Source organism: Phlebotomus papatasi, chromosome 5 (genome assembly GCF_024763615.1).
Source record: "Phlebotomus papatasi isolate M1 chromosome 5, Ppap_2.1, whole genome shotgun sequence".
NCBI lineage: Eukaryota > Metazoa > Arthropoda > Insecta > Diptera > Psychodidae > Phlebotomus > Phlebotomus papatasi.
This window is the reverse complement of record NC_077226.1, coordinates 2,381,384-2,395,452: the sequence shown is the minus strand read 5'-3', so window position 1 is coordinate 2,395,452 and position 14,069 is coordinate 2,381,384. Positions and strand designations below refer to the sequence as shown.

Sequence of the window (14,069 nt, the reverse complement as noted above, 5' to 3'; positions counted from 1 at the left end):
TGATTTGACGTTACTGTCCGCCATTTTGAATAACTGTCAAAACCTGTAACTCATTCGACTGAGCTGAATTTTTTTTAAACCTAACACGCAGATCCACAGAGATTGAAGAAATACAATTATTTTTCATTCTTAATTACGATCTGAAACCCTAGGAAAGACATTTCCGGACAAAAAGTGTTTGAGAAATGAAAACATGTTCCCCTAAATTACTCTAAAAAAATAAAGAAAAAATTCTATCAAAGATATCCTTTCTAAACATAATACACGTATCCACGGAGATTGAGGAAATTCTCACACTTAAATTGAATGTGGGGCCCAAAAAAAGGCTTCCGGGTGGAAAATGAATCAGAGTGAGGTTAGAACTTTCTAATGCAACTTTTTTCATCTACTGCCCCTATATATTTTTTACTTATTAAACAACACTATTAACTTGAATTTGGCACTCTTCAAGAATATTAAAAAAAAAAAGATTTGCCTTGCGAGCCCCAAAAACCAAAGGACGCTCACTAAGCGTCATTTTTATATTTCAGTGTTTTTAAGACCTAAAAAATGAAAAACTCTACAGAACTGCAATCAAATTATCACGTACCTGTACTGTTCTCTGGAATCCTGCTGGTCAATTGCTTGAAAAAACACTAATTTAACATTTTTCACTAATAAGAAAATTCACAAAACTCTGAGGAATCAGCCATCTGACAGGCGAATCCGGAACAAAGTTCCAGGAACGTCTTGTGTCACGCTGTACAAATTTTCCATAAGACAAGTACTATACAGAGTCCTACACGTCGTACTACTGTACAAACACCGAACTTTTGGTGGTGAATGTGGGGAAAATACCGTAGCGCCGCCGCATTGGTGGCCACCGCAGAGAATTAAATTAGTTTTTGATGGTGACCACCACGCTCTGAAGAAATTGGGGGGTCGCCACCGTCAAAATTTTTCGAACCCAAAACTCTTTCGTTACTGGGTTGCTGGGTACCGGTTCGACGGTATCCAGAGCCCAGCAACGAAAGTTCCCTATTTGAACATGGTTTAACAAACGCGTTCTAGAGTGCGGTCTCTTCAATGTAAATCTTTATGGAGTGACACAGGTCGAACGGGGATCGATGTTCGCAGTTGAGGGGAAAATTGACGTGGGGAATATGCGATTTTTGAATTCTTAACTGCCAGTTTGAATTTCAAACCTAACCGCTTATTTCCAACGACTATTTTTGTAATAAAATCCTATAAATATATTAAATTCAAATTTATTCTGAAAAATATATAAATAACATGGTAACATCATATAAAAGAACTATTACATTTTTTAAATATATTTGTTTTACATTTAGTAATTAATTATTAATATTTAATGATCGCCTGAATTTGAAATACATTTTCTCCCAACTAAACTTAAAGAAAATGTTGAAATTGTTAAGGTTAACTTCTTAAAGCTGGGTTTATTGTTTTAACAACTTTAACTCTCTAAAATTATTCATCTGTTGTGATATATAAGCCATCATTAAGATTTCACTTTCAATACATATAGAATCATAAATTTTTACTCTACAGATTTAACTGATATGTTTAATGTTCATAAAAGAATTAAGAGGTAAATTTCAAAATTACTTTATTAAAAAAAATTGTAGTACTTCCTTGAATTCAGAAATAAAGAAAGCCTAATTTTAAGTTAACTTTTTAAAATCAAAACTTCATTTTCAGTCTTTAAAGATTTTGGAACAATCTCCCGACCGGGTTCAAAATTAAAGAACATTTTAAGTCACGTTTCTATGTGTATCGGTGTCTTTTAAAAATTTTAAAATTAAGGATTTACCTCAGAATTGGGAGGAATAAGGCTATTAGGATTAAAAAGTGATTTTGTTTTAAATTTACTAAGATATGAAAAAAATAAACTAAAAAGAAAGAGAAAACTAGAAAAGAGCACTCGACAGTGGAAGTTGAAACTTTAGAGAGATCGAAAGAGATTATAAAAATTAAGATTTATACATTGGAAAAACTTGACGGAGGTATAATGGTCGCCGGAAATTCGTAAAATGTAGTGTTTGCGGTAGACAGTGCATGTGTGGCAGGTACAGGTTCCTCCGAAAAGAAATTGTTGTTCGTGACCGCGTCTGTAAGAGCCACTTCCTGAACGACTTCCAGGGTTGGGATCGATGTAGTCTTTTGTGCTGCCCTCCTCTGTCTCGATCGGATTATGGATTGTTGGCGTTCCACATGAACCCTGAGCTGCTTCATATTCAGCTGCATTATCTCTGAAATAATTGTATAAAATTGTGATGCAAATAAAAAAGCAACATATCAAATTCAAAGAAATACCTGAACTGTATTTAAAAATATGATAGTCCAGTAAATTTTTTCTTGATCCTCTTCCTGTCACGTTGAACTTAGCTATCAAATCCGGAGCAGCAATTTTAGACAGGAAGTTGTCATCGCCTTTTTTCACCATTCGCAGAAGTTCTGTCTCCTTTTGAAAAATGTAATGTTAAAGAATTTTAAATGTACAATGTATGGAATTGTGGAATAAGTTTTTTAAAAATATTTTTTGGCAATAATAAATTTATAATATACATTTCAATGGTTCAATTTGACTCTTTTAGCATATATGATATAAATTTAAAACTTTAAAATAAAGATATATGTACTGAACATTTTGATCCAATGTTGGAATAGATTAAGCGGCACTAGTATTTAATTTAAAATAGCAAATATTTCACATTGTTACTAAGTTTTTTTTTACTTAAATCTTAAGGCTTTCTTTATTTGAGAATATTGAGGAAAAATCGTAGACTATGATTCAAACTTTAAAGTGGTTTTAATTTGAAATATTGAGGTTATTCAAAATCTCAAATAATGCAAGTCTTGAACTTTATAAACTTTTAAACAACTTTATAAACTTGCAACTTTTCAACCGGTCTATAGAAAAAAAGTCAAATTAATTTAAAAAAAAATATGCTTTTAATCTATTTGATGAAAGTATTCTGTTATTGTATTGCAAATATCAATAATCTAATAGAAAAATAAAATAATAGACTCTTTTCTCGAAATTACCCCACTTTGGATTTTTCTGCCCCCGATAGTTTCAACAGGACAAGTAATTATTGTTTGACCCATTGGAGTCGAACTGTACGTTTAATTTGTCACAATTACCAGATTGGAACCATAAAAATACACTTCCGGACAAACTGTGTATAACGGCGTTATCACACTTGCACATTAAAATTTTAATGTGATTCACATTAATTGTCGCTTGTGAGCGTCCAAATATGTTATTTGTCTCTGAGTCACTTAATATTTGGGGTTTTTCTATTTATTAATAAAGAAGTGGACTTGGCCTGCAAAAATAAGTTTAAATTTACCTAAAGCATAAATATTTTTCACATTAAAAAATTAAAGAGAAAATCGGATTAATTTTTCGCATTAATGCTATAAATCAATTTATATCAAATTTTGCGGGCCAAGTCTACCTTTTTATCAACAAATAGATCAAATTTTGAATATAAAATGATTCAAACACACAAATTACACATTTGGACTCTCACCAGCGACAATTAATGTGAATCATATTAAAATTTTAATGTGCAAGTCTGATAACAGAGTAAGACAAAGAAACTTGCTTCTTTTTGATTCATTCCTAAAATACAATAAAAATTTCAAATCGAAAATCCCACTTAACACTACACTAATACACACTACTGTAATAGAGGAAATACGTGTATCATTAAAAACTGCATTTTGGAGTCCCAAAAAGGTGCTCCCGGACAAACTGTAATTGAGTCATTGTGAATGTTTAAATTACCCAGAGTTAAATATAAGATTTTCAATTAAGAAATTATTTTTGAATCGAATATACGCTTTATTTGTGGGAGAGGAAATACTTTTATTAATATTTAAAAGCTACTTGGGGGCTCACGCAGTCTTTTCCGGAGAGGGCCACAGAGCTTGATTCAGATTTTTTTAAATGCATTTAAATGTAACAAAAATTAAAAATCCCTTTTCATCCTAATACGTGTTTTAATTATGTGAAAGGAAATATTTTTCTAAATCCCCAATTGCTACATGGGGGCCCACTCAGTCTTTTTCGCCCTGAATGTGTATCACAACGTTTGCGAACATTTTTTTTTCCACAAAGCCTTAGTACAACTATATAATTATTACATGCATTACGATCACTATTTCAACTTGAGGTTATTCACTACATTTCCGGGCAAAAATATTTCTTGAATACCCCAAAAACGGAGACGACGCCACCAAAACATCATTTTTTCCCACACAACCATTTCATTTCAATTTCCTCACACAAATTGCAGAAAAAACACTTTTAAACTACTTCCACATATTATTTAGACTTACCTTGACGATTTAGTCGATATATGTTGCGGAATTTCACGTAAAATTCACTGAGAAAAGCACTTTTTCAACTCACGAAAATTTTTCACTGAAAATCGCCATTATACTCAACTACGAACTGAACGCGAACTACGAACCTCGTTTCTTGTACAATAGTACAAACAGGGAACTTTTGTGGGGAAAGACTGTAGCGCTACAGAAATTGGTGGCCACCGCTCTGAACTAAAAGAAGTTTATCATGGTGGCCACCGCGCTCCGAACAAATTGGGAGGCCGCCACCGTCACGGCCTTTCGAACCCCAAACTCTTTCGTTGCTGGGAGACAACTCTTGACATTGGTTGACGTAGAAGTGTCAAAAATATCGAATTTCGAAATGGCAGAACAATCAACGCTAGAGCGGAGAGCATATGAACTTCCACTTTAGGTTTCCGGTACATTTTTCGAATAGGCCCATCAACTCATTGATTCTCATCGAAAATTTTAGCAGAATCGCATCGATTTTTCGATTTATTTTTGCCGCACTTTAATGGATTTTCTCAATGAACTGTTGACAGGAAAGCAAAGTGGAGAGTGGAAATCGCGAGAGCGCGTTAGTTTCTCTTGACATTTCGACCTGTACCGTGGAAACAGACGGAATTCCCACGGGAATTTCCACGAGCAAGTGGTAAATTTGCTATACTGACGCCCTCTGCAAAAATGCAATGCCCGAACGCGTCCAAATATTTTGAATTTCAAATGGTGATTTTCCGTTGGAGGGTGATATGTTCAATTTTGTGAAGTGGTTTTTCATCTCTAAATCATTGAAAACCACTGGAATTATTCATCAAGGATATAAAACAAGAAATATAAAAAATTGTAGCCCAGAAGCTGTAATTGAAACTAGAATCACAATCATTATTATAGAACAGAGATGTGCAAGAAACCGTTGAAATCGAATTAACGTCAAAATTTAAACCTCTTTCCTGTAAAGCTTACATTTTGGACTTACAATAGTCTTCTTCAGAACCGACGATATTCCTCTCGTTGAGTAATAACCTTCCCGATTTGAGAGCTCTCTCCGGTTGAGGTTTTTCCTTTACCGATTCGAAGATAAACCAGAGACCCAGCAAAACTTCGTTCTGCAATTCCGCAATTTTTCTTCTTCTTCTTTTTTTTTTAACTGACATCATTCAAAAACCGCACTAGCGATCGTAACGGCAAATAACCAAAGCTATCAAAATGTGTCTCGAGTAAGCGATGTCTCACACCCATTACCTAATGGCTGCCCCATAGCAAAATTCCGCAAAAATTCCAATGGAAAACTTGCGTCCAAATGGCTAAATTCGCTGGAATTTGACGCTAAAATTCCACTAAGTTTTCCTATGGAATTTAAAGCTGGAAATTCCATGGAAATCATAGTGCTCCATGGAATTTACTAGTACGACATGCTGGAATTCCACCGTTAAATTCCGCGGTATTCCGCGGAAGATTTATATGGAAACTCACACGTGAAACGTCCGCGGGATAAGCTGGAAAAAACATATGGAAATTTCCACTATCTTTCCATAGTGTTTTATATGGATTTTTCCACTAGTTTTCTGAAATGTCAAACAAATAAAAGGGTGTTGCGACAACTTTTAGAATTTGTTTCCAAACCTTTCCGTAAACATTTCTAGTGATTCAAGTGGCAATTATAATATAATTAATTATGCGATGCTGCGTTTCGTGTAGATAATAATGAAGTGATTACATTAAATAGGTCGCCAACCTAAAATAATGCTCTTTTTATGTTAATTAATAGATATTTTAGGAAAAAAAATTTTTTTTTAATAAAATATTTTTTTATTGCTCAAAGTGTCAATTCGTTATTGCTGGTTCATAAAAACATATTATAATCCTCGTAATCTTTGCCGTTTCTATAAAATTCGGAAGTAAAATCACGAGGTACATGTGACAGCTTCATTTTTTCTCCATTTTATTTTGGTGGAAAAATCCACATAAATTCCACGAGCATTTCCATGGATGTATTCTATAGAAAAAATCCAGCATAAATCCATTAAATTTTCCTTGGAACCTATTATGGAAAATTCCTATGGAATTTTTTAAGGAAAAATAGTGGAAAATTCCAAGGAATTTTTCGCTTGTTATTCCTATTCCACTTTCTTTTGCAATGGGGTGCTTCAGAGACGGTTATTTCAAATCAATAGATTTTATTGGAAAAATTGACGAAAATATAAGGGAAGAGCACCCCGGATCGGAATGTTAAGACACATGCTCGATATTTAGTTGCAAAAATAAGCCTTGAAATACTAATTTCGTACTTTTGTTTTTGCTAATCGCTTTGTTAGCGATCCATTTAACTATATCTGTGCATTTGAATCTTAAATTTTTGCAACAAATTAATAAAAAATAGGTGTAATTTCAACCATGTAGTCTGTACCTCGGATCGTCACGAATTTAATCAGGTGTTTCATGGAAAATCGGTTTTATAAATTAAATCTGAGGTAATGCAGTGCATTCTTGTGGGAATTAAATGGTAAAAAGTGATTAATAATTTTTAAAAAATCATTTGATTTGGAACAACGATACCGTAATAACCTGACGATCCGAGGAACACTGCCGATCGCTGGTGCTCTTCCCTTACTTAATGAAATGAAAAGAGTATTTTTTCATAAATAATAAATAATTTTAAAGGCCTCTACTGAAAATCACATCGTAATTTCTTTTTGTTCTCAAGAAAATTCTTGTACAATTTATCAAAAAATGCAGAATTTTCAGTCGGGAGTATGTTTATTACTGCTATTTAATCCTTCTCCATAGACAGCATACCCTCGCAGTATTTATATATATAAAAAATATCATGAAAATCGTGATTATAAATTCTACCAAATTGATAAATAATTTCAGAGAAAATATTCCAATCCAAGTTCATTTTGACAGAACGACATTTTGAGGAAAGTGCCGAAAATTCATAAAATTTTCTGTTGAAATTCTACAGAAAATTCTGCAGAATTTTCGGCAGTTACATTTTCAAATCTGACGAATTTCTGCAGAATTCTACAGAATTTGCCGGGTGGGTAGATATTGAGTATTTATAACGTAAATTGCATGAAAACCCCTCAATAATGCAAAACCACATCAAAAGTAAGACAAATCATGCCAAATTTGATCATATTTGATTCATTTGATAATCACAATCAAACTTGAAAAATGACAACAAACTTTTTTCAAATGTAACCGTTGCCCGAATTAACCCATTCAGTCAATGTACTAGAAATACTTGGGATAGAATGTTCATAATTTGGAATTCATTCCTTACAGATTAATAGATGATTGTTTTGAAAAGAAAAAAATTTTATCTATCATGGGGGCGCGGGGAGACAGTGTATGATAAAACATACACTGCGAGGTTCAGTTTATTTTTTTTTTCAAATTCGGTAACCGTTGGATAACGAACGGAAAAAGTACAAAACTTGTAATATATATTCAAATTTTCCAAATTTTCAAATTTAATTGATGAAAACCTAGGTCAACAAAATTTCGCTTGTACAGTAGACTCTCGCTTATCCGTGGACTCTTTTTCCGGGTGACATAAAAAAATCCGTGAGACAGTTGAATTTTAAAAATTTTGTTGACATATTTTCCCCGTTTTGGGTTTTTTTGTTAAAGCAAATGTGCTCTATCTACTGTTAATTCTTTCTCATTGTAACTTTTTTGGACAGTACGCATGTTTAGAGAGAATGTTGATTCAGTCAGATCAGAATTCACTCCATAAATTTGCAATGCAAACGAAAAAATCGTTAGATTTCAAACATTTTGATGTGTATCACTCTCAAAATCCGTGTGACATTTCGGTCCCGTTCCACGGATAAACGAGAGTCTACTGTAATAATTCATTTATTTTTAATTAGGGGTACATAAACCTCCTGCGTTTCAAAGCACATTTTTTATTCCGGGAGTTTCACATAGCCGGAAACTAAGAGAATTCCAAGGTATTGATATATTTCTTCTCAGGACACTGTAAATACCATATTTCCAGGCTGTCTGGCATACTCGATCATCACAGATTTTATCCACAATTTCGTTGTTCATTGTCATTTTAAACAGCATCAATGGATTTACATCCTTTTCCTGCATTTTTTTCGCATTACACTTGTGAGACACTCTGATTCTCGGGTGCATCTTCTTTCTACTCCAAACCTTCGGTGCACTACACTGCTGCTGGTCAAAAGCTTCAAATGGATCGTTTGGTTTATTTGGTTGAAGCTGAATTTTGCTCTGACCGGTTGCAAAGTATTCTCCGCTTTGTTTCAGGAATCCACGGCCCAATGAACCAATATGTCCCTCTTCGTCGCTCATTGCTGTGTCTTTGTCACAGTCCATTACCATCATCAACCGGAAGAAGGACAATATCAAGATGTGAAGCACTGCGCAAGGTTTCTGTATCAGCTGAAGAAATCTTATCCTCAGCAGATTCCCATTCAGGCAACAGCGAGTAGAGTAGAACCCTGCATGTCACTGAATCTGAAAGAAAACTCGCTTATTTCACCAAGAATTATAATGAATTATGATTAAATTTTTAATACATACCCATCACTAGACATATTGTAGTCTTTTCACATGTCTCACTTTCACTTTTTTGAGTTTCTTGAGAAATTTAATCAAAAATTTATTAGAAAATTCGCAGCTTGTTTACACTTCTTTCGGAACTTGACGTCTGCATTCATAACCTCAAAATGGATGTTCCGGGAACTCAAAATTAAATTAATTTATGGATCGTATGATATATCATACACGCTTGTTTTTCGTGAGTTTATTTAAATTCTTTACATTAACTTGTTACAAATACCATTGATTTATGCAGTCTAACTATCTAAGAAAAGGATTAGTTACCCAAAATTTAAATTAGGAAAGAAAATAAAGGCAAAAATTATCATAAACGACGCGATGTCAAAATAGTACTTGCAAACCTTTCCGAAAAGCTAAAATAAAACATTAAAATGTATTTCTGCTTCTGTCGGGCTATTTTTTCTGCGTTATTGAAGGACTATTGCAACTAAAATTCCTTCCTCGGCAGCAATTCGAATTTGAATTACGCAGAAATAAATCATGCAAAATCGCCTAATTTACGTATGATGTGTAATCCTATCGTAAGGAATGGGTTAACTCTTTCCGGACCACAACATATCCAGCGAACGATTTTCAGTAAAACTCACTTTATTGTAAGTCTTAGTGGTCAAATATGATACTTTTGTAGAGAAAGAATTTTTTCCTCCTCTGGGAAATTGGAAAACTCATGGGTACTCTCGTCCCCAAAAGAACGCAAAGGATACAAACTTGGACAGACTTCAATGTTCCAAAAGCCAATAATATCAATTTTGTGAATTATTTTTGCGTGTCAAATGACTCCTTTACAATGTTGATCACTAAAACAAGGTGAATTATTGACCAGTATCTTGATGGATGTCCAGGAAGTGATCAAGAAGACACCAAATTCCTCCTTTCCAACAGATTCCTCAAAATATTTCACACAAAAACACTTTAAAACACATTTCTCTCAACACGATGGTATTGTAGACAAATTAAAAACTTTTCCAAGAGCCCAAAAGACACTTCCTGGACAATCAGAATTCACCAAAATCTTGAAGAATAGGAAAAACTTCCCCGAAAGCAATCTCCTTCGCTGCCAAATGTCAAAATTATCGGCCATATTGGCAAAAATGTCGCTCCCGCTTGGAATTTTCTTGCAAGGTTGGTGTCAAAAAGCAAATGACGGGCATTGGCGGGATAACCTTACACTTGACCTCTAGATTTTTACGGATGAGAGTTCCCATCAACTTTGAACAAGTTTTTTGAAAATTTGAAAAAGAATTGTTTTTCGAATTTATGTAATCTGTAATTGTTAGTTATCATACTTATTGGCCCCGAGAGGTTTTTCCTTATTCGGGTCTAGAAATATCAAAAAAGTTACAATATCTGCAAGGAAGCAGAAAAACGAAAATTCACGATTTTTGACCAAGAATATCTTAGCTCAGGAGTTAATTGGGATCCTGCAAAAAATATCCCAGATTTGGACATCCTTATACTTTGTAATCATCCAGAAGAATCGGATTTTTATCGATTCTAAATATTCTAAAAAAAAATATTTTTTCCATGGGTACCCAGAGTCCCAAAGGAGACGAAAGAGTTAAATGGCCACAACTGTTTTCTTATTCACGAGAGTTGAAACAAAATAAAACTAAAATAATAAATAATTTGGAAAATGATTGGTATCAAACTCAAAAAAAAATTAGACAAATAATAACAGAAAATAAAAAAAGTTCGAAATGCCTGCCCAGTTTATTAAGAAAAAAAAAAGTTAATTGAAATTTATTATAAATATACGGAAATTGTATTTATTAAATGAAATAATTATTTAAAAACCATTTAAAACTTTAAAAAACGCGATATTTAAATTTATTTGCTTATTTTCTATGTCAATTAATCAAACTCTCATCGGGAATACCACTCGAGAATTCTCCCTAGTTTTTTTCATGAGAAAATTTCCAATCGAAACTTTCGTGGATACCAAATAGACGAGTTCCACACGGACAGTTGGCTTTTTCCACAAAATCAAACTCTCACATCTGGAGGATATGGCCCCTGTCGATCAATTTTCCCGCCAAATACATTGATCTGCATTTGACACTCTTGACAGTTCATTTGGCGCGCAAACTGCCGTCATTTCTTGTCACTAGTGTCATGCTGAAATCCAACGACGGAAGTTGCTTAGTAAAAAGAGCGCGGGGAAGGTGGAGATGATTAGGCAAATGAAGGGCTGGGAGTTGTATTATTTCTTTTTGTTCATTTGTTTTTTTTTTTCTTCTTTCCCGTTGGAAGAGAAGGAAGATGCGCATCGCAGAATAATTGTCACATTGCGATTGATCAAACATTTTACGTATGGTATGGTTTGTGATGCTCCTCTAGAACTCCGCCCAATTGACACAATTTCCATCTCTTTCTACCATTGTCCATCAGAGCAAGACAGCATTACCATGAAGACCGCCCGGCATCATGAACCAATCACAGCTATTGTACATTAAGACCAAATGAATATTTTGAGGTTGGAAAAATTAGTCTTCGGTCACCGCTCACTTGGAGCGCATGCATCTACGACCGCGACAGACAAAACACACAATTTTCAAGAAATCTCTATTTAAACAAGATAAATTAATAATAATAATTAATTAAAAAAAGAATAAGAAGTAACTGAAATAATTGAGATACAAGACAAAGTACTATTGACAAAAAGAGAAAAAAAAACTATTTCAATAGACGGGAAAAATAATTGAGAACGGTTTTTTTTTCTGGAGAAAAAAGTTGCTAAAATTTTCAATGTAAATAGGATTTTTTTTTCGTGTGTGTGTGAGTGTGTGGGAAATCTGAAAATAAGGAAAATCTCAAGTAGTTTATTCTGTTTCCAAGTTCTCTTAAGCTGTGAAAAGATTAATATTTCAGTTTAACGTCCTCTTTTGTGTTTGTTTCCCGCCAAAAAAAGAGAAATTGAGTTCCTTCTGTTTGTTTTTTTTTTGTTTAAATTTTGATTTAAAAATCAATCTGTTCTCAAAGATTTAAAAAAGAAATCTGTTTCTAAAAGTGGATTAAGTGAAAAAAAAATTGAAGTGGATTGAGTGACACAAAACAAGAAAAAAAAGCCTCTTAGAGTAGCCGGTTCAGCAAAGTTCCTATTAACAAAAGATTTAAAAAAAATAAATAAATAAATCATCAACAAAATAATAATAATAAAGTATTTAGAAAGATTAAGTGTGCAAAGTAGGAAGAGAAAAAAAGAGAAGAAAAAAAGATGGCTCAAGCCCCTTTAAAAAAGTGTTCCTACTAGGGAAAGTTTCTGTTTTTTTGTTTTTAATAATAATTTCCTAAAACAGAAAGTGAAGAAAATGTATTTGGAAATACTTGTGATTTGATCCCAAAATCCTTGTTTTTTTTGTGATCTTTGGGACAGAACACAAAGTGAGAAAGAAGGAAAAAGAAAGAAAAAAAACCCGGAGAAACCAAACTGTTCCTAAAAAAAAACAACAGCCTAAGTGTGATGGCACAGGAAGCCTGGCAACTGTTCCCAAGTCCCCAAATGATGCCCTAAAGGAGAGAGGGAGTCATGACTTTAATTTCGGAAGAAATGTAGCTAAATCAACCTATAAATGGCGTAAAATAAACCTCGCATTTTAATCCTAAACCTAGAAAAGAAAAATAAATAAAAAAAAGAAAACAAGTCTAAGTCTAAGTTTTAGCCGTTTAGTGTAAGAGTTCTAAGAAAAGCTATAGCAAAAAGAAAAGAAAAAAACAATTGATATTAGTGAAACAAAAAGAAATATCTGATAAAGTATCTAAACAAAAAAAGAAAAAGAAAAAAAAGGAAAAAGCACACCCAAGATATTGCATTCAGAACAGAAAACAAAAGAAACATAACCTAAATAACTAACATTTAAAAATAAAAAGTGAGAACAGTCCTCGTTGCAACAAAATCAACTAATTAAAAAGAAGAAAAAAATATTATATTAAAAAAAAAATCAACAAAGTTCCTCGTGAGTTTTTTCACAGTGATCCTCTTAAGAAAAGAAAAAAAAGAAAAAAAAGAATAAACAAAATTTTTTCAAAACTTATTTTTATATCGACTAATCATAGGAGTTATACAAGAAAAAAAAATCCATTTAAAAAAGAAAATTACATAAAATAACAATTTAAGGAAAGCAAAAACAAAAAAACAAAACAAATAAAACTGTTCCCAAATGGCATGTGACAAAGTGATTATCTAACCGTCGGATTAAAATATAACCTAAAAGAAAAAAACAAAAAAAAAGCAAAAAATAATAAACTCTGTGCCAGGATTCCCAAAATCGACTGACTCTATCTATCTCACGCCAAATCATCCACAAGCATACAACTACTCTATGTTCCTAACCCATCGACTGACGAAATTGTGGATTTTGGCATGAGATTGGATTAAAAACATTGATAAATAATTGAATGAGAACGATCAACAATGGACTGCATATGCAACTAAAACACAATTTACAGGTTAGTCTCAGACAAACACAAAAAAAAACCCCATTAGAAAAATTACAACCAAAAAATCACTTAGATTTGGGAACACTGACTAAACTGTTCCCAAAATGCATCTAATTTGTGGAAACTCCCACGAAGATTTACTCTAAAAAACTTTTAGCAAAGGTTTTCACATGAGAAAATCCAATGGTACGATTACAGAGGATATTTAAGAATTTCTAAAAGGTTTCCAAAACGTTCCTGATCATCAAAATCGGTCAAGAAATACCTGAGAAATAAAAGTTTTAGTAAACCTTTAAACTCTATAGAGACAAGAACACATTTCATGACATTTTGATAGCATTTATGAAGCTTTTCTTCAAAGAAGTCCTATCTTGAGAATTGCTAGATCTTTTCACAAATCTTCCCAGCTTTCCAAAATATCCCTGATCATCAAAATCGGTTAAGAAATGACTGAGCTATCAAAGTTTTAGTAAACCCGTACATTATGACAAGACAAAGAAACTTTGTGTAAATTCCGGAAGGTTCTCTGAAGGTTTTCTTTAAAGAAATCCTACCTTGAAGTTTACAGAAACTCTTAAAGGGTTTTCTGAGCTTTCTAAAATGTCCCTGATCATCAAAATCGGTCAAGAAATACCTGAGAAATAAAAGTTTTAGTAAATCTTTGCACTTTATTGACG

At 33.1% G+C, this 14,069-nt stretch overlaps 2 protein-coding genes across 3 annotated transcripts in view; one reads left to right on the top strand and one right to left on the bottom strand.

Annotated features, from left to right (window-relative positions):
* Positions 1-1,362: 1,362 nt before the first annotated feature.
* LOC129808664 (uncharacterized) lies at positions 1,363-8,685 on the bottom strand. Its single transcript, XM_055858437.1, has 4 exons — positions 8,527-8,685; positions 8,380-8,457; positions 2,317-2,464; positions 1,363-2,252 (listed from the first exon to the last, which is right to left on the bottom strand). The coding sequence occupies exons 1-4, from the start codon at positions 8,683-8,685 to the stop codon at positions 1,981-1,983; spliced, it is 657 nt and encodes a 218-aa protein (XP_055714412.1). The 3' UTR covers positions 1,363-1,980.
* A 2,416-nt stretch (positions 8,686-11,101) lies between these two features.
* The window catches only part of LOC129808780 (zinc finger protein 2), a 113,052-nt gene continuing 110,084 nt past the window's right edge, over positions 11,102-14,069 (top strand). For both annotated transcript variants that reach the window (XM_055858633.1, XM_055858634.1), the window contains exon 1: positions 11,102-13,401. The gene's annotated coding sequence lies outside the window, so the exon portion shown is untranslated. The remainder of the gene's footprint in view (positions 13,402-14,069) is intronic.